Genomic DNA, 22,084 nt, shown 5'->3' on the forward strand with positions numbered 1-22,084 from the left:
AGCTCCACGCAATTACAGATCATTTCAGATGAGATTTGGTTTCATCATATCAGTCGAAATCTAATATAGGATGAGACAGATTTGACAGCTAAGCAGAAGTATTTGGAAATGAATCTTGGCGATTTTACAGAAAACATCTTAACCAAGATGTTTCCATATTTGGAAGGTATGTCTTCAAAAATGGCATCATATTTGCGCAAACAAATTTTTTTTAAATGGACTTCATGAATATCAGTAGAGGTTGCGCGAGACTATCTACTTCTGCAAATGGACTTTCGAATTGCTAGCACTCCGATTAAAGTATATTTGGAAAATGTAGTCGGAAAAGAAGCCAGCTGCAAATTTTCCACTGAATTCGTTTTATTAAAGTATGTGTGACAATAAATTTGAATAGCAGTTTTTTTTTAGAAATTTCTCCGTGTTAACTCATCATTTCTGCAAGAACCCCAAATAAGGCCATAAGATCAATAACAGAAAGAAATTACCCCTGTGGTGTACAATTCAATCATTATTTTGGGTATAAATATGTACTTTCCAGTGCATCGGTGATCTTTTGGACTATAATATAGATATTTGTTAGATAATGTCTTCGCTTTGAGAAAACCAAAAGAAGGCATTTTTGTTCTCGCGGAAATAAAGTTTATTTACCATAAGTTGAATTCCGTTTCTTACATAATAACCTTTTAAAGCAGGGTGGTCCAAACCCAGGCCCGCGGGCCACATGTGGCCCGCTGCTTCGTTATCTGTGGCCCGCGTCACATTCGGAGAGTAATCAAAAAATCGCATTTCTTGTTGTTTCGTCATAAAATCAATCAGAAAAATCTTTTGACATATTGTCATCACTAATGTCACTGAATTAAATAGTGTTATGGCTAGCTGGGGAACTAGCGAAGTTGAATGATGTGCTTGGCAGTCTAAATTGTTATCTGGCTTTCTAACTTTTTGGTCGGGAATAATTATATGCTGACAATATAGGCATCATAGGAAACTAAAAATCAAATGCAGATTCTATTAGCCTAGAATGGCTATGCCTGATAACTATGTGTTTGCATAATAAAACTGTTTGTTTTGTATTGCACTGTTTACCTATTTTTGGCACTATTGTGGCCCGCGAACAATGCGAAAATAATTTTGTGGCCCGCGGAGCCGACAACTTTGGACCACCCTGTTTTAGAGTCTTGCGATAGAATGTAGTATAGAAGAGAATGACGTAATCAGTTGGGGGTCGGGAATGACATATGCAAACATTGTCACGTCACACCCACTAGAAGTACTTTTGGTACTAAAAACTATCAAAATCAAAACGGAGGCCGTTACACTTGGCGGAACAAAACCGTGTTCGCGCGAATGAAAATAAAACAGCTGAATATCGGATCGAGGATTCATACGAAGTGGCGGCGCGTCAATAGGGCCGTTTTTTCGGTATAATAAAAAATATTCGAAAAATACCTCAATATCTGTTGCACAGACTGTCTACACTAGCCATATTCTCCCGACATGGTTCATTTTTCGCTCGCAAAGCCTTCGCCGAACGTCGGCCGATTTTGCCCCGGTTGCTCATTGTATATCGTATTCTCTCTTTTATCTTCCACTCGCCGCGTTTGTCTCGTTTGTTTTCTGTTTCTTTTACTAAATCATCGGGGCTAGCCCCGAAATGATGACGACACAATGCCGACGTTTCTTACAACAACGTGTTGACATATTCACGCATTCCTTCTCGTTCGTTGGTTGCTTGAAGAGTTGATAGTTTCCTCGCCTTCGATTTTGTCGCTCGTTTCGCTATTTGAATCAGTTAGAGACCTTTAGTCCATTTGCTTTCGATTTTCCACATTCCTTTTGAGCTCCTCACTTCTTTCCGGCTTCGCATTTCTTAGCCTTAGACCTCATAATGAATAAGGTTGATGCACTACTTCGCACTCCGTTTTCGCAGCTGCCGCTGGAACAAAAATTAGAGGTACAACGTCTTGGGCCTCATCAACCAAAAAATTGTTCACTGGAACAATCCCATGACGGAGGAAAGCGTCGGCGTACATGCTGCGCAGAAACTTGGTATAAAAAACACGAATGGTTGTGTTACAGCGAGGACAAAAATGCACTTTTTTGTTTTTATTGCCTACTTTTTGCTACCGCCCGTGACTCACGTTGGTGTAAATTTGGTTTTAGAGATCTTAAACATCTTTCCGAGCGTGTCAGGGATCATCAATCTTCTATGGAGCATCTGGACAATGCAGTAAAATACCGAACATTCGGAAATGGTAATATTGCAGCACAGTTGGATGAAGGACGCGCGGTTTCTATTCGTCGGCACAACCAAAACGTCGAGAAAAACCGCCATGTTCTCGGTCGATTGATAGATGTTTTGAAGTTCATTGGTTGTCACGAGCTGTCCCTCCTTGGGCACGATGAATGGCTCTTCTAACAGAGGGGTATTTTTGGATATGGTGGAATACACCGCATCCCTAGATACAGTATTGAGAGATCATCTTGATGCCGCAGCTGTTTCGAAATGGACATATAAGGATATCCAAAATGATTTGCTCGACTCAATGTATAAAATTTATTTACAACATTTGGCTCTGGAAATTGAGAATTGCCAGTTCCTTTCGATTCAGTCTGACGAGACAACTGACATCACGTGCATTTCCCAACTGGCTGTGATTTTTCGGTTTGTGAAAGATGGTAAACCTACCGAGAGATTTCACAGCTTTGTACCAATCGTTGATCGCACGGCTTGCGGGATATCGGCTGTACTGAAAGAAGTGTTACAGCCTTACAACGCGAAGTCAAAATTGATAGCTCAAACTTATGACGGCGCGGCAGTCATGAGTGGGTCGAAACATGGTGTTCAAGTTTATATAAAAGAAGATTTTACTCATGCGCATTTTTCACATTGTTATGCACACCAATTTAACCTCGTTATTAAAAATATGTATCTTGATACCCCTCTCGTCCGTATATTTTTTGCAAATGTTTCGGGGTTTTCTTCATTTTTTTCCGTTTCGTCGAAGCGCTCTGACCTCCTTCGCCAGATATGTAGCCGCCGTCTCCCAGCTTGTGCACCAACACGTTGGAACTTCCAATCACGCGTGGTGCAGGGCGTGTCCGAAATTAGGTCTGAGCTCATTGAGTGTTTCAATGGCATTCAGAGCTCTCCGGTTTGGGACGAACGCTCGGTGAGGGAGGCGAGGCGGCAGGTCTAAAGCGTCTGCTAGAAGATGGTGAGTTTTCATTTTTTCTCGCTTTTTTCTCCACAATCTTCTATCACGTGGATGTATTATACGGCGCATTGCAGTCAAGACTAATGGATGGAGCGTCTGTGCAGTCGTGTATTTCAGACTTCTGCGATGCTGTATCTCGTATCCGGGAAACAATAAAATACGACGACACATGGAGTGCTTCTTTACGCCGCGGGCAAACAACGCAGCGTTTGATTTTGTCTGCAAAGGAATGCTGTGACATTCTGGTGAATCAAATAGGCGATCGTCTGCACACTGAACACCTTGCCGCGTTCTCTTTGATGAACCCCAAAAATTTTTCAAAATTTGCACGTCAATTTCCCATCCATTTGTTGGCTACTGTCTCCAAATTTTACCTCATGATAAACGTGGGTAAATTGGAAAATGAATTGCGATGTATATACACAAATCAAACTTTTTTGAACATCACATCAACTTGCGCGCTCTATGGGTTCCTCATAGATAACACTCTAGTAACTACCTTTGCGGCGTCTGCAAAATTTCTGGACATCATTTTGACGACGCCTATTTCTTCCGCCGACGCAGAGCGAACATTCAGCACGCTGAAGCGTATTAAAACGTATCTCAGAAACACAATGAAGCAAGATAGATTAAATTCCTTGGCTGTTTTATCCATTCACAGAGACGTTATTTCTGGGATGCGTGACTTTAATCAGCGCGTTATTGAGCATTTTGCTTCCAAGAAACCGCTGTAACAGCCGTTCTTTGTGACCTGGACGACACCGACTGCACACTAGATATTTATTAACAGTTCAATAACGCGGTTTTTCAAGCCCCAAGTTTGTATCCTCAATCCAGAAAATCACTTAACTCGAAGTATACAGTTGACACGGTTATCTTAATACAAACGTAAAAACAAATCAATACAAAATACTTGCAATAAACAAATAATCATACACAATTCGGCCTTTAGAAAGCCTACTCAAATTTATGAACATAATTATCAAACATAGTTAATTATTAGGTCGAACCAAATTACTATTGAATAACTTGCAGTCTTCAAATCAGAAAGAGTTACAAATTATAACATACCGAATTTGTCTGCTATTTCAGGCTTAAATTATCATAAGTTGAACATGAAATCATTCGTCAATGAAATCCGAACAAATCAATTAAATAAACTATAACTGTAAAAACAATCACAAAAGGCCATTTAATGCTCATAAAATATCCTTAACTAGGTCTATGTGGGCAGCCATAATCTACATTATTTAATCGTCCTACAGTCAAAACAGAAAGCCAAGGTCGCTGAACAAGTTTAACTTATTTACAAATTACAACGAAACGAGCGCCATTCTCTGCAAAAGTAAAGCGCTATCTAAAGCATATTACCGAAACTATCCATGTCTGCGCAAGCAATTGCCACGAAGACTCTTTCAATTGTTTCGTAACAAAGTGTGTGGAAGCACACTGTCAATCAGGGGAAATCACGGCGTCAACAATAACAAATAAATTACTACACAAGTTAAACGGACGCAATGTTTAAGTCAATACAAAAATCAAGTGAATGCGATTCTCGATGTAACATTCCCCCAGCCAGATGTTGGAACCCAGTGAAAACATCCTACTCACAAATTTCTTACATCGAGGATATAACACACTTGAAAACATTTTACTCATTAACTCTATGAATCAAGCACAACTTTGCAATTGGCCTTCTCAATAAACCCCTGGATGTCTTCACAGTAACTTGACGCACAGCTCCAAGTTTATCAGATGTAGTTTCCATAACACGTCCAGTCTGCCACTTCGCCCTGGGTATAGTATTGTCTACAAGTAGCACAATATCACCAACTTCCATATTACGTTCTTTAGAGGTCCATTTCTGTCGTGTCTGAAGTGTGGGTAAGTATTCTTTGGTCCACCTGATCCAAAACTGATCAGCTAAATACTGAATTTGTCGCCATCTTCGTCGAGTGTAACAGTCCTTTTTGTCGAATTATCCAGAAGGTAAATTACGTGTAGGATTCAGTAACAGCAAGTGATTTGGAGTGAGTGGCTCATCATCTTTCGGATCGAAACTTATTGGAGTGATGGGTCTGGAATTCAACTGTGATTCCACTTCACAAAAAATAGTAGCCAAAGCTTCATCTGACACCAACTGATCGTGTAAGAGAGCAACCAAAATCTTTCGAACTGACCGAATTAATCTTTCGTAACATCCTCCAAAATTAGAAGCAGTAGGTGGATTGAAATGAAATTTAATATTCTCCTGACGCAAAAATTGTCCAACTTTGCTTGAATTCCAAACTTCTATCTCTTTACGTAGGATTTTATTTGCTGCAACGAAGTTACTACCGTTGTCACAGATGAACTTGAATGGTCTACTTCTACGTGCAATAAATCTTCTTAACGCATTTATGAATGAATCTGCATCCATCGAGTATGCAACTTCCAAGTGTACGGCACGAGTTGTCATGCATGTAAATATACAGCCCCACCTCTTGACAGTACTTCGTCCTTGCTTTACAAGAAAATGTCCGAAGTAATCCACTCCAACATAGGTAAATGGTCTTTCACCTGGTGTGACTCTTTCTTTCGGAAGATCTGCCATAATCTGTTTACTCACAGGTGAACTTCTTCTTCGACAAAACATACATTTTCTGATAACAGATTTCACCATAGCGCCTCCTTTAACAATCCAAAATCGTTGTCTCAGAGAAGTCCATGTACTCTCCATACCAGAATGATGTGTAGATACATGATGTTCTCTTATAATCATCTCAGTTACATGATGTTTATGTGGAAGTATAATCGGATGTTTAACATCGAAATCAACCGGTGCATTTCTCAATCTCCCACCAACTCTGATGAAGCCATCTTTCACAATCGGATTGAGTTTATGCAGGAAATTTGCAATCTTCAATCTCTTCAGTACTTGTTTCCCAGATGTACTTCTATGATTGTCGTTCAGCAAGGCATCAATAACTTCGCCAAATTCTTGTCTCTGTATGTATTTCAAAATGTCGTCTCCAGCAACTCGCAATTCTTCAACTTCAAGTTTCTCATTGCACTTATATTTCTTCTTCTTCTTATGAAGGTATTCTTTGAATCGAATCATCCATGCACTTGCCTTTTTCAATTTATACCATGTTGAGAAATATGAAATGAATTTATCTATTGGCTTCAAAGCAAAATCAGTAACATAATTCGCAACAACTCGTGTCTTGCATCTTACAAATTCATCAGGAAGCTCAGGTAGCTGCACTGGCGGTTTAGGCCAATGTTCCTCTTGCTCTTGGAGAAATGATGGTCCCTTCAGCCATCATTCATCCATCAACGATTGTACCGACAACCCTCTGGATGCATCGTCTGCCGGATTCAAATCTGTAGGTACATATCTCCACTGCAAAGCATTCGATCCCTCTTCAATCTTTGCAAGTCGATTTGCCACAAATGTTGGAAATCTTCGTGATGTATTATTAATACTCAAAAGCACGGAAGTCGAGTCTGTCCAAAACATCGACTCTATTTCTTCAAAGTCTAATTCACGTCTCAGGAATAAATCTAATTTGACTGCAGTCAACTCCAGCCGTGGTATTGAAACAGTTTTGATGGGTGCAAGTCGAGCTTTTCCTAAAAGAAACGCAACATGAATCTTCCCATCTTCATTGATTAGTCGCAAATACGATACAGTCCCATAGGCAACTGCAGAGCCATCTGCAAAATGGTGTATTTGACGAGTCACAATATTGCCAAAACCAGAAGGCGCAAAACATCTTTGCATGAATATATTCTCAAGTCCAGGAATATCTTCGAGCCATCCGTTCCACAATAAATTTTCACTATTCGATATTTCATCGTCCCATCCATAATTATTTCGACATAACTGCTGCATCAAAATCCTCGCTTTAAGTATTACAGGTGCCACTATTCCCATCGGGTCAAATATCGAACTGAGTACAGACAAAATCCCTCGTTTTGTTGCGGGTTTTGATTTCACATTAACATCAAATCCAAAACAATCTTCTTGGATATTCCACTTTATTCCGAGTACTCGATCGATCTTTTCAGGTTCTAAATTTACACTTGACGCAGAGTCTGCTCTGTCTTTAGCAGGGATCTCAGACAGAACTTCAGGATTGGAACTTTTCCACTTTGCTAGATGAAATCCTTTTTTCTCCAACAATTTATTCGTTTCTCGAACAATATGAATTCCCTGGTTTACAGTAGATGAGCCATTCAGGTAATCATCAACATAAAAATTTCGCTCAACTCCTTTGACAACTTTTTCGTCAAATTCATCTTGGTGATCTTGAGCCGTCTTCTTCAAACTCCAATTAGCGCAAAATGGAGATGAGACGCTACCAAATATGTGCCTGACCATAAAATATTCTGATGGATCTTGTGACAAATCACCTCCAGGCCACCACATAAATCGCAATACATTCCAATCCTTTGGGTGCACTTTCACCTGATGGAACATTGCTTCGATGTCAGCTACAATAGCTATTTCGTGTTGTCTAAAGCGGAGAAGTGTTCCAAGTAGAGAATTTGCCGAATCCGGGCCTCTCAATAGTTGGTCATTCAAGGAAGTATTCATTCAACGCGATGCAGCGTCAAAGACAACGCGTACCTTGCCTGGCTTTTGTTCAGAAACCACAGGGTGATGAGGCAAGTACCAAACTGCACCTTTATTGCCAACTTTATATTCATTCGGGATACGTTTTGCAAATCCAAGACTAATATATTTCTCCATAGTATCACAGTACTTCTTTTTCAAAACAGGATCACTCTTCAATTTTCGTTCAATGTACTTTAAGCGTTTCATCGCAACACTTCGATTGTCTGGCAAATCAGGACATCCTGGCTTCCATGGCAATGGTAACTGATAATGTCCGTCCACGATCTCAACTGAATCTTCCATCAATTGCAATGCGTATTTGTCTTCCTTAGACATTGATGGAATAGGCGACAGTGAAACATCTTTAAAATCACTTTCCCACAAACATTTGATTTGCTGACTCAGCAAGTCTTCCTCTTGCACTTGAACGCAATGAATGTGAACATCACTGTTTCTCTCGTGAGATAAAGCTGGTCCAACCAATGACCATCCTAAAATGGATTTCTTTGCCGAAGGTTCATCGTGTTTCCCTCGTCTCTCATCCATTGTCCAAAACACTTTAGGGACATTTACCCCAATCATCAACATCACATCTTTACACGGCAGAGTAGGAATCTTCAATCCCTTCAAATGTGCATAACTTTGTACATCAAATTGTGCTTCATTAGCTTTAACAGGCAGTCTATCAACAGTTAGCACATGAGATAAATCAACACTTTCTCTACCATCAAGTGATTTTACAGTAAAATCAACCGCATAACCATCTTGTGATGTTGGTACCGCATTCACAGTTGTCAACGAAAACTGCGTTTTCTTGCCTCTCAACTTCAATAGATCAAGAAGTCGCTCATCGCATAAGCAAGCAGTAGAGCCTTCATCTAGAAATGCATACGTTTCTATTTCTCTTCTGTTGGCACAGATCTTGACAGGTACAATATTCAAAAAACATCCTGCTGAGCTTTTTGAAGTCGCATATGCTTCAACTTTTGACTCATGCGTACCAGCAGCATTTTCTGTCTGGGTACATGTCTCTTGTTCTCTTCTGTGCAATAAAGTAATATGTTTCAACCTACACCCGTCAACAGTACAAGCAGGTGGTTTACGACAATTTCTCGACATATGACCATATACAAAACAATTATCGCACAATCTTGCCTTTCTAACAATCTTCAAGCGGTCACCGTGTGACTTCTGCAGGAATTTGTAACAGTCAACAAGTTTGTGTGACGTCTTCAAACAGTCAGGACAGACATCTCTTCCCTTTTCAATATGTTTTGCACTGGTAACACTGCTGTCAACGGCTGAATTCACAGCAGTAGAATGAGCGTGAATCTTTCGCCTATTCGATGATTGCAATCGTAAACGATATTGCTGTTCTTGCTCCCTTCGAGCTCTCAAGGCTTTTCCATAGGGCGTATTTGCAGCCGCAGCCTTTTTCTTCATAAATCGAACAAGATCTTTAAATCTCACTTCTCTATCTTGTCCATCTAATTCTGCCACTGATTCTTCCCAGTTGTTCTGCAACTTGAGAGGAAGTCGTAAGTAATACGATGGACAAAATAGTATCAAAATTATCCAAATCCCCAAAATATTTCAAATGTGTCAAAGTGACTAAACATTCTTCTAACGTTTGAGAAAGACGTAACAAACCTTCGTTATCTCCATGTTTCAACCATGGTCCTTTAGTCAACTTTTCTGAATATTTTCTAGCCACAAGCATTGGTCGACCGTATGTCTTTCTGAGCAAATCGCATGCCTCTTTATAACCTTCACCGGGTGGCAACATTGTACAGTGCATAATCAGTTCCCTCGCATCACCTTCGCAGTATTGTACCAAATATGACAACTTTGTACTTGTATCATGTACTCTTCTATCAATATTTAGGTTGAAGTTAGTGATAAACCGGACATATTCAGTCTCTATTCCACTAAAATGCAATAATTCAGGTCGAGGTCTATCAATTCCGTCTTGCAACATAGATGCCATATTGCCCAATAAACTTTCCACATTTGGTGATGATTGATCATGCGTGCTTCTTTGTTGCGGGATGTGTGCTTCTGTGTACGGAGGTCGGTTCACTGATTCATACTGATCAGGAATATTCACATTCACAGCATCTCGCACATTATCAGTAGAAGCAGGTCTTCTAACATTTAGTACAGGATTATTCGCTATTTGATTAAGACTTGTAGAGTATGGATTCTTCCAAGCGTCCAATTCCTGATTCGCCAAGTACATCACAGGAGGAAGATAGCGCACTAATGGCGGTTATAACAAGCACTATTCTTCGCCAAGTACTGATACAATTGCCATCAATGATTGATGAATGTTTGACCACCAAAACAACACCATCCAGTCCATCGGATCTTTCAAGAGTTGCCGAGTCTAGTTTTCAACACATTCTGAGTTCACTAGACTCCTCATTGAAAGATATGAGAAGCGAACTCAGTGTGATTGCTAAAGCTCAGAGTGACCTCAGGGACAGCCAAAAATTCTTATCAGATAAATTCGACTCGATTAATAAATCTCTTAAATCCACACAAGATATGGTGAAAAAACAGCAGAAAAAGATTAAAGATCTAGAAGAACTTGTGGAAGACCTTGAGGATGATTGCGACCACCTGGAAGACCGTGTTGAAGACCAAGAGAGAAGATCACGATTGGAATGTCTCGAGTTCCACGGTATAGCTTATAATAATAACGAAAACACCGACCTGCTTGTATGTAAACTGTCAAAGATCATTGGAGTGAACATTACCACCGCAGATATCTACAACTCACATAGACTAGCACATGATAACTCAGATAAACCTTCTGCCATAATTGCTCGCTTCACCTCTAGGAGAGTCCGTACCAACATAATTACAAATAGAAAAAAACTGAGAACAGCAAAAGACCCTAATAAATTCTTCAACTTCTCCAAAATTTTCATTGCGGAGAACTTAACGAAAACAGCTAGATCGCTTTATTTTCAATCAAGGGAACTAAAAAGACAATGTGGATACAAATACCTTTGGACTAACAATGGGAGAATTTTTGTCAAGAAAAACGATGACACGAAAACAAGACAAATCAGAAATGAGAATGACCTAGCATTCATCAAATAGGTCAGTTGCAATAATATTTTATTACTCGCATCTTCTTATACTGATTCTCTATAAATTCATGATGTTATTCTCTTAACGTAAATGTCCAACAATTTTAACATTGTCTGCAACAATATTGAAGTTTCGAAATTGAATTCTATTCGTATGTCTTCTGATCTTATTATTTTTCATACTAATATTCGCTCTCTCCATAAAAACCTTGACCAACTAACTTTCTTATTATCCTGTTTCTCATTACCGCCACACATAATAGCTATAAGTGAAACCAAACTAGTTGATAATTATTCTTCAAATATTAACATAGATGGGTATACTTTCATCCATGCACCATCTCTTACTAAAGCAGGAGGCGTAGGTGCGTATATTAGAAATGATGTTACCTATACTGTAACCATAGAAAATAGCATTCGGTACTCTAATTGTGAAAATTTATGGTTTGAAATTTCTTTAGAAAATTTTATAGATAACCTGGTAATCGGTATTATTTACAAACACCCACGCAATGACATCTACGACTTTACGAACTTACTCGAACAATCCCTGTCTAAATTGGCTAATAAAAAATTCCTCATTGTTGGTGATTTTAATATTAATTTATTTTCAGCAACTAACAGCACCCAAGTTGCAAATTACATTAATATGCTTGTGTCACACAATGCTATTTCATTAATATCCGAAGCCACAAGAGTCACCCACACCTCAGCCACTCTTATTGACCACATGTACACCAATTTGACACATCTAGAAATTGACTCCTTTGTCGTGCATTCCGATATAACTGACCATTTCCCCATACTTTGTTGTTTAAGAGGCATTAGACCCACAAAAACGAATGAGTGTGTATTGTCAAGAGATATGTCACTGTTCTCAATTGATGCCTTTCGATCTGAGGTACATAACATTATGAATAATCGATTTTCCTCAATTAATATAACTGCTGAGAACTTTGACAACACATTTGACGAATTCATACAGTCATTCGTTAGTACCATCGACCGGCATGCCCCACTTCGACCTCTATCGCGTCGTCAAAAAAGGCTGAGGCTAAAGCCATGGCTAACCAAAGGGTTAATCACTTGTATGAAACACAGAAATAAGTTGTTTAAAACCCATTTTTTACGTGGAACCCCCTTGCAACGCTCATACTTCAAAAAGTATCGCAACACACTTACTTCCGTATTAGACAAAGCGAAGCAAATTCACTACCAAAATCTTATTTCCCAGACCAAGGGTAACCCCAGGTCTACGTGGCAAATCATTAATCAAATCACAACCACAAAAAATAATTCCAAGCATTCGATAGCTGAAGTATGTCTTGAAAATGGCAGTACAGTTAAAGACGGTTGCTTAATCGCAACCGAATTTAATAAGTACTTCTCAACTGCTGGATCTAGCTTGGCAGCCAAGTTTTCTAATGACATGTGTGGATTTAAGCCATTTCTTCGTAACCGTGTTAGTAAATCAGCTTTTATGACTTTGGTCACAGAATCCGAAATGATAGTGGAAATTCTAAACTTGAAGGAGAGAAAGGCAGTTGGGCCGGATAACATTCCTCCCCGCTTCCTGAAATTCGTTGCTGACCCGCTTGCGCCGCTTCTAGTTAAATTGTTCAACTGCTCGCTCTCGCTTGGAATTTTCCCCTCATCCCTCAAAGTTGCTCGTGTAATTCCTCTCTTTAAATCTGGCAATAAAAAACTTGTGTCAAATTACAGGCCAATTTCAATTCTTTCGTCAATTAATAAAATATTTGAACGTTTAATTCATAATAGGCTCAGTAATTTCTTTACAAAATATGACGTGATAAATAAACATCAATTTGGTTTCCAGAGTAATCACTCTACGTCTCATGCAATTTTAGACACCATCTCTTACATTTATGACAAATTAGAAAAAAAAGAATTTGTTAGTGCTATATTTTTAGATCTCAAAAAGGCATTTGATACCGTTAATCACAATATTCTAACCCAAAAGTTATGGCATTATGGTATCAGAGGTATACCAAATAAACTTCTCTACAGTTACTTGAGTGGCAGAACTCAATTCGTTCAAGTAGGAACCCACTGCTCCCCAGTCTTACCAGTGACTCACGGGGTCCCACAGGGTTCGACGTTGGGTCCATTATTATTCCTCGTCTATATAAATGACCTCACCCACTGTTCTTCTTTCTTCGCAAAACTATTCGCTGACGACACTATACTTCTAGATAGTGACAAATCTCTACCAGCTATACAGTCACGAGTGAACTCTGAAATTGTAAAAGTGGTTAATTGGATGAAGGCTAACAAATTGACATTAAATATCGATAAATCTAAGTCTATGCTTATTTCACCAAATAAACATAAAGCCAATCATAATTTATTAATCTGTATTGACAACATTACATTAGAAAAAGTCAATTCTTATAAATATCTGGGCATATATTTAGACAGTCAAATGAAATGGGATATTCATATAACTAACTTGGCTGCTAAGTTATCTAAGTCGGTGGGAATACTGTACAAACTCAGGCATTTTATACCAATTTCAACTTTACGTATGGTTTACCACTCGTTATTCCAAGCCCATATTCAATACGGTATTTCTGCATGGGGCTCCGCTGATAAAACTCTTTTACGCAAAATTGAAATAATGCAGAATAGGGCCATTCGTGCTGTCTCTGGCAGTGGACCTTATGCCCAACTTGATCCAATCTATTATAAACTTCGTATTATTAAAATGGTGGATATTTATAAATTAGAGATATTGAAATTGATGCACCAACATCACAACAAAAAACTCCCTGTTACATTCACTGATTATTTCTTGAAACAAAACAGCGTGCATTCTTATAGAACACGATCCTCTGCCAGTAGTTCCTATTATGTAACTCATTTTTCAACCAAACGTACTCAAAATTCGATAAAATATACAGGCGTTAAATTATGGAATGCTGTATCCGATAACATTCGAATTATGAATTACAATTCATTCAAACAAGCTTTGAAAAAATTTTACCTGGATTCCTATGTATCCTTTTAGTCTGCTTCAATAAGTGGTATAGATCCCTTATAAGTATAGTAGTGTACCGTATACAACCCATGTCCCCCACCTTTTGTGTGGCTCGATTTTTCTATAACTGGTCATTCGGTCCAGGATCTCTATTTTACCTAAACGATCGTGACTTTTTTCACCTCTTAATGCCATTGGCATTGTCACCATTTTTCTTTATTGTCCTCACAGAGCACGACCATTATCACTGAGTTTGCATCATTGCCCAAAGTACATGTGGAATGAACTTTTCCCATCAAAACTGTTTTTCCTGTCTGAATTGTACTTATATATTTATTTATTTATATATTGCCGTATCAGTACCGATACTTAATCCAACCCGGCTTCCCCTGTTATGGTTGCTGGGAATTCCCCTTCAGTTGCTAAGTTTCTGCAGCGTCCTGCCAGTCAACAATTTCATATTGTGATTGCGATCACCCGAGCATGACGCTGCGAGACTGACATAATGATTTATCGTAAACGCGTTTTTTCTGACTTTTACTCGACACGATGGATATTTGTTCCCATTTAAACATTTCTCTCTCGATTCCCTTCACATTTCTTTTTAAACCATTCTCTTTTGACTTGCTCTCTCGATTCGATTTACGTTTTCTAAATTTCCCCTGAGCTAACTTAATTCTAGATTAATCATTTCTTCCCCGACTCTCTTGATTCCATTCATACTTTTTATTTAAACTTTTCTCATTTGGCTTACTCTCTCGATTCGATTTACGTTTTCAAAATTTTTGCCCTGATCATATATAACTCAACTTTAATCATTTGACGTTTTTTTGACGTCATTCAGCTTTAATGGTGTCGCTGACACGATGACTTGATAGTCTTTCGCGGCTCCTCGTTAATTGCAGTCGAAACATTATGTGTCTGTTGTTTTCTTTTGCCTTGATTTACTATGCTTGTGTTGTTCATAATGTTTCTTGCACGACGAAAATAAATTATCTGAATCTGAATCTTCTATTCTGACTCGAGATTGTGATAACAAATCTGATGCTGGCAATTTAGGTCTCACATCAGGAAGCTTCGATACCGGGCTACCGGCACTCCTATTTCATTCACTGGTACTTCTTGGTTTTGATTAGGTGAATGTGAACGAGACATATTTTCATATAATGACATACCTTGACCTCCCTGCGAAGCATTTTCCCATACATCGGCAGCTATACAGGCTGATTCATATGCATGCTTCAATTCCAAACGCTTTGTTCCACTTTGAGCATCCTCTTCGATTTCTCTAGCTCTTATTTCAGCGTCACGTTTGAGCTTTTCAGCCTTCATTCGGGCTCCCTGCTCTTGCTTTCTAGCATTTTCCATAGCTTCGCGTTCCAGCCTTTCAGCTTCAATTTGGGCATCTAATTTCATTTTCTCTGCTGCCATTTTCGCATCAATTTCTCGCTTTTTTGCGGCTTCTTTTTCTACTTGCTGCCAAATACTAGCATGAGCAAGTTCTCAAATGGCAATAGCTTCTGTACGTTTAGTACTCGAACTTGAACTGGCACATGAACGACGGGAACTTTTTCTAGAAATTACAGAACGTGCTTCAGGGCTATGTGTCGATGATTTATGACCATCAGCGTCACTCTTTTTGAACCAATCACGTAAGTGCACATTAAATTCTTGAAACTCGCGCAGTTCACACTGGAAAAATTCGCTGACATTTCTCCGATCTTCTTCAGAACGTAAAGTACTCACATGAATTTCATGAGCATTTGAATACTCGGTGAACCGTTTGTCAATGTCAGCACTTTTCAATTTCAACAAATCTCGATTTTTGTAGTCTGTCATAAGTCTCTCAGCATCTTGATATAATTCCTTCAGACGAGCACGTAACTCTTCTAAATTTGATTTCGAAACAGATTGCGCATCCATAATGTACAATTACAGTGCTCATCAAACATGCAACACAAAAGTTTAAATGTTCAACACTAGGATGATTTCTTCAATTTTGACGATTTACCGAACTCCTGCCGGCATTCGACGATACTTTATTTATGCAAAATCCGATGACTTTATTTGCATAAATTCTATAACTTTATTTGCGGAAATTCGATAACTTTAATGTAACAGCCGTTCTTTGTGACCTGGACGACACCGACTGCACACTAGATATTTATTAACAGTTCAATAACGCGGTCTTTCAAGCCCCAAGTTTGTATCCTCAATCCAGAATATCACACAACTCGAAGTATACAGTTGACACGGTTATCTTAATACAAACGTAAAAACAAATCAATACAAAATACTTGCAAGAAACAAATAATCATACACAATTCGGCCTTTAAAAAGCCTACTCAAATTTATGAACATAATTATCAAACATAGTTAATTATTAAGTCGAACCAAATTACTATTGAATAACTTGCAGTCTTCAAATCAGAAAGAGTTACAAATTATAACATACCGAATTTGTCTGCTATTCCAGGCTTAAATTATCATAAGTTGAACATGAAATCATTTAATCGTCAATGAAATCCGAACAAATCAATTAAATAAACTATAACTGTAAAAACAATCACAAAAGGCCATTTAATGCTCATAAAATATCCTTAACTAGGTCTATGTGGGCAGCCATAATCTACATTATTTAATCGTCCTACAGTCAAAACAGAAAGCCAAGGTCGCTGAACAAGTTTAACTTATTTACAAATTACAACGAAACGAGCGCCATTCTCTGCAAAAGTAAAGCGCTATCTAAAGCGGTTCCATTATCTTTGAACCCGCGTACATTTGAACCCGTACATCTGAACCCGTAATTTGAACCCAGAACAATTGCACCTGTATACTATTGCACCTATGGGCATTTGCACCTACGGACATTTGAACCCATACATTTCCACCCATGGATTTTAGCACCCGCATATAGATTGAACCCGCGGACATTTGAACCCGTGTACGTTTGCACCCGCGTACATTTGAACCCATGTACCTTTGCACCCGCGGACATTTGAACCCGTGTACGTTTGCACCCGCGTACATTTAAACCCATGTACATTTGCACCTGCAGACATTTGAACCCATGTACATTTGCACCCTGGACATTTGCACCCATGTACATTTGAACCCACGAACATTTGCACCCGCGGACATTTGAACCCATGTATATTTCCACCCACAGACATTTGAACCCACGTATATTTGAACCCGCGTACATTTGAACCCACGGACATTTGAACCCGCGTATATTTGAACCAACGTATATTATATTTGAACTCGCGTACATTTGAACCCGCGTACATTTGAACTCACGTACATTTTCACAAAAAATGTTTGCCCCAACGGCAATTTCCAGTCGCAAATAATTTTCATGTTACAGGCGCAAGCTCAATATTCTAAATTTCAACACTGTTTCCCTTGTAGTTAGTTTTGGTGTATATGCATTTACCCGCTTCTACAAAGCAAGCATTTTTGAGTGTCATTGTAGTCCGAGGGATAAACGTCTCTTAACGATATAAACAACATTGTTCTGCCAAGGTCTTTTTTCTTTTGCTGTTTTTTTTACATTGACATTTGTAAATCCTTATCTCATTCGTTAGCCGCGATCTCCAAAACAGACGATGACCTAGAAAGCGGTATTTCGTTGGAATACCTGAAACCAGGGCTAATACGGAACAAATATCTCACAGACTAATGAAGTCTTAAATGAGGGTCTTACTAAAACTAACTTTACAGTAATATTTTTAGTGGTCAACTCCTATAAATTTGTTCTGAAATTATTGCACCGAAAACGCCTACTATGATATCCCGCCCAGCATGAGATTTGGGAGCTCTGTGGCCACTCCATGTTTTCTTGCTAGCATGTTTACAAAATTGTTATATGTATGCATACACGACCACGCTTTACTGTTGAAAATGAGTGTTGTCTCAAATCAGGTTTTGCCATTTTTCCTAAAATCAATCTATAAATTGAATACTATTGTCTGTATATAAATAAATAAACGCACAGATTCTTCGTTTCTAAGAAAATATGAAATTAAGATAATGAAACTATGCCATTTTTGTAACAACATGTTCATAGCCAAATGCCAGTTTTATTGAAGTATTGTTTCATTAGAATGTCATAACAAAACTATACATAGAAATCGTAAGTCATGTAAATATGTTGAATATTCGAAAGTGAAGAAGTTTTAAAATCATTATCGTGGCCAAAAATGGTTTTTGCTGTTTACACTATTTAGAGTAAATCGAACATATCAGGTCAGGTCTGTTAAATATGATATTGCAATTTACAAACGACGTCATAGGTTACGGATTACGTTTATTTTAATATCTCAATAAAGTTATCACTCACAAATTTGTGTCGAATGGGCGATCAATTTTGAGATAGAGTAGCTATTGACGTTTTACAAATAGGAATTTATCAATTATGATACAATAGTTAAACAACAAATCAAAATAATGACGATAAACAAAACTTTACGATATCACGATCAAAGTCAAAATCAAATAGACTGCATTTGGGCTATTGAGTTGAGATACCTAAGGCTTGTCGGTTTCAGTTCCATATGAAAAAACTTCAACTGACAACCTAACAGCAAGTTGTACATACTTTGATCTTTGGTGGGCCGTAACTCCTACATGAGCATTTGCCGCAGTCAGTTTGTGGACCGCAATGTCTTTTAGTAGGCCATTCAGCAAACCCCATATACTCGGATGTTTGCATCGGAACATTCCTTGTAAGGCGTTGTGAAATCCTTCTACAGCGTTTGTTGTTCTTGGGGCCGAAGGCATGATTTCAATCTCTTTGGCATAGTTCCACAATCGAGGGGGAAATCTTGCTTCTCTTGGACGTGAACCCACTTGAGGTCCACGAATGTAGGTAGATTCAAAATATTGCAAAAGTTGATTGCATTCGGGCGCATCGTCGAAGGTGTCGCAAAGCAAGGTGAAGACTTCGGCAACCTCGTTAATGGGAACAAAAGCCAGAGCTGCCAAACTTCTAATTTTCAGATTGAAAGAGGGTAAACAATCAAACTTCTCTTTTAATCCGATAGAACCAACATTTCGAATTATAGCTTGTGACAGGTGAAAATAACATCCTTTAATATCGGCCAGAGGAAATTGTGCATGGAATGCATTGATAGCTGCTATTTCAAAATCAACAATGATTTTGGTGGGGTTAGCATTTGGGAAAATGATTTTCAACACTTCCAACATCTGAACGTATGTTTCTTGTCGCTTGTCTCGTAATAGGAAATATACGCATGGTGGATAGGATGCTCCCACTTTACAGTGAATTGTATACAACTGGAAGAAAATATCGGGCACCACATCAAATGTACCGTCGTCAAGATATGTGTCACTATCTATATGTGCAAGTAGTGATCGATCTCCAATGGCCATTATCCGATGACGATCCTCCGGGCCAGTGTCATGCAAAATGATATCTAAATATTGGCTCGGAATATCAAAGCTTGCACTTGTAGGATTCGTACGTGAACAATTTTTCTGTCGTCTTACTCTGCATAATATCGGCCTCCAGAGTCGACTTGCCTGGCAAGCGCATTAGTACATCTGTTGATCTATTATTCAATACTTCACCTAAAATATATATATCTTGTCGATGTATTTGATGGTGTTGATGCTGCTTCTTTTAATGTTGCACGGATGATCCCAACTTCAGTCTTAATGCTGTCGCCAGAATGACTGTGATATCCTAGTTCTTTTATTACATTTTCACCGATCGTAACAACAGTCGATTTACATCGAAATTTCCTAAACTGACGGCAGCGCCAATGAGTAGCATCTGAAACCCAATCATTTCGCTTACAATATTTGTGGCCTTTGTAAATCAGTAAGTCGTTTCCTCTTGTGGTCTTGGAAAATGTAGGCGCCATGTTTCCAACTTATTTTCGCAAAGGAACTTGTCATCTTCGCAGCTGCAACGTCCTGAAGAAACAGTTTGGAATTGTCTGCGAGGGAAAAAGGTCATTGATGCGAGGAAAAACTTTGCGCGGGATCGAACTATCTGCGAGGGAAAAAGGGCATTGATGCGAGGAAAAACTTTGCGCGGGATCGAACTAACACATCAATTAAAATTCTCGATCGCGCTCTTCAAGAGTCGTCGACCGTTCAAAGCACAAATCATACTCCCCAATTTTGGCTCGCATTCTACAGCGGAACATTTTGTCCATTGAGTCTTATGATATCGACAATTGCGATGACAATGACAAACGGAATATAATATAAATATATAATATAATTTAAATATATAGAAAATAGTTGTAATAAAGCCTTCGAGTATATAATCGAGAATTCCATGGTGTTTTCGCAACGTATGCATTTGGAGAAAGAATCCTATGGTGTTTTCGCAACGTATGCATTTGGAGAAAGAATCCTAAGTGTACCTTCCAATCCTATATACTATAGTATATAGCAGGGCTACTCAACTATCTTTGCTAAAGGAAGGTCCATATACAAAACTTGAAAATTCCTGGGGTCCGGTCTGGCCAAAAAATGTACTTCATACTGCGCCCAACAATATTTTAGTGACTCGATCTTTTCGGTTACAAAGTCAAGGAAAAGCGAGTTGTGGAAAACTGAGTAACCGCGAAATATTCCACATCCTTATACATATCCAAAATTAGGTGGAGACAATCTTCCGGAATAAAAATATCATACGCGGTCCGAATCCGGACCTTCCAAGTATCGGTCCGCCAGTTGAGTAGCCCTGGTATATAGCATGGAAGGATAAGGGTGTATATGTAAAGACGCTAATATCCGTAAATGCAAATGCCCATGGGCGTAGATGTTCATGGGTGCAAATGTCTGTAGGTACAATTGTACGCGGGTGTAAAAGTACGCTGGTGTAAATGTATGTAGGTTGAAATGTACGCGGGTTCAAATGTACGTGGGTTCAAATGTCCGTGAGTGCAAATGTACATGGGTTCAAATGTCCGCGGGTGCAAATGTTCGTGGGTTCAAATGTACATGGGTTCAAATGTCCGCGGGTGCAAATGTACATGGGTTCAAATGTACGCGGGTGCAAACGTACACGGGTTCAAATGTCCGCGGGTGCAAATGTACATGGGTTCAAATGTACGCGGGTGCAAACGTACACGGGTTCAAATGTTCGCGGGTTCAATCTATATGCGGGTGCTAAAATCCATGGGTGGAAATGTATGGGTTCAAATGTCCGTGGGTTCAAATGTCCATAGGTGCAATAGTATACAGGTGCAATTGTCCTGGGTTCAAATTACGGGTTCAGATGTACGGGTTCAAATGTACGTAGGTTCAAATGTGCTGTCACCATCTAAAGCATATTACCGAAACTATCCATGTCTAAGCGAGACATGTCTGGGCAAGCAATTGCCACGAAGACTCTTTCAATTGTTTCGTAACAAAGTGTGTGGAAGCACACTGTCAATCAGGGGAAATCACGGCGTCAACAATAACAAATAAATTACTACACAAGTTAAACGAACGCAATGTTTAAGTCAATACAAAAATCAAGTGAATGCGATTCTCGATGTAACACCGCGGCGTGTTGCATATATGTTCAAGCAGTAGAAGTCTAGCAGCATATATATCTATGAGTGAGCGACGCATGTCCTTATCTTTGCATTGCCTTTCCTTTCTTCATAGTAACGTTTTAAACCTTATTTTAGGTTTTGTCTGCTTTCCCGAAGTTTCTGTTAATATGTCATTGTATTTATCTGGGTAAATATTGCCTTTCCTTTTGAAAGAGGTTTCAAAATAAACTATGTCTATATTTATTAATCCCTTGACTTGGACCGGTTTTAAAGACACTTTCTTATCGTTAAAAATTGTCGCTTTTGTCGATTGGTTGTTACCGATGGAATGGTTTTTATACTCATAAAATGATGGGAGAACTTACAGCGCTCATCCTGTCCCCGTAGATGGGGGTGACTTGGTCCCGCAGTAGCTTGCCCCGGTTGTCAAAATAACCACGCGCCGCCACTGCGAAATAAGAATAAATAAAAGTATCAGCCTTCTAGCGAGAACAACAATCTTCAACCCCTGAAAATTTTGACGAGTTGAACTCGTGAGAACAGCAGGGTCAAAACAGATCGCAACGAGACAATCATGGGTGCATGAATCATTACGTAGTCGGTAAGACAATAAAGCAGTCGCTCACAGAGGCAATCAATTGGCA

At 38.9% G+C, this 22,084-nt stretch overlaps 3 protein-coding genes across 3 annotated transcripts; all 3 read right to left on the reverse strand.

The window, feature by feature from the left end:
* Nucleotides 1-5,196: 5,196 nt before the first annotated feature.
* LOC120343902 (uncharacterized) lies at nt 5,197-6,318 on the reverse strand. Its single transcript, XM_039412922.2, has one exon. It carries the CDS (start codon nt 6,316-6,318, stop codon nt 5,197-5,199), a length of 1,122 nt encoding a protein of 373 aa, XP_039268856.2.
* Nucleotides 6,319-6,522: 204 nt separating this feature from the next.
* LOC120343903 (uncharacterized) lies at nt 6,523-7,800 on the reverse strand. Its single transcript, XM_039412923.2, has one exon. The coding sequence runs from the start codon at nt 7,798-7,800 to the stop codon at nt 6,523-6,525; it is 1,278 nt and encodes a 425-aa protein (XP_039268857.2).
* Nucleotides 7,801-9,264, reverse strand: LOC144425211 (uncharacterized). Its single transcript, XM_078114695.1, has one exon. It carries the CDS (start codon nt 9,262-9,264, stop codon nt 7,801-7,803), a length of 1,464 nt encoding a protein of 487 aa, XP_077970821.1.
* Between the last annotated feature and the right edge of the window lie 12,820 nt (nt 9,265-22,084).

This window comes from Styela clava, chromosome 7 (genome assembly GCF_964204865.1).
Source record: "Styela clava chromosome 7, kaStyClav1.hap1.2, whole genome shotgun sequence".
NCBI lineage: Eukaryota > Metazoa > Chordata > Ascidiacea > Stolidobranchia > Styelidae > Styela > Styela clava.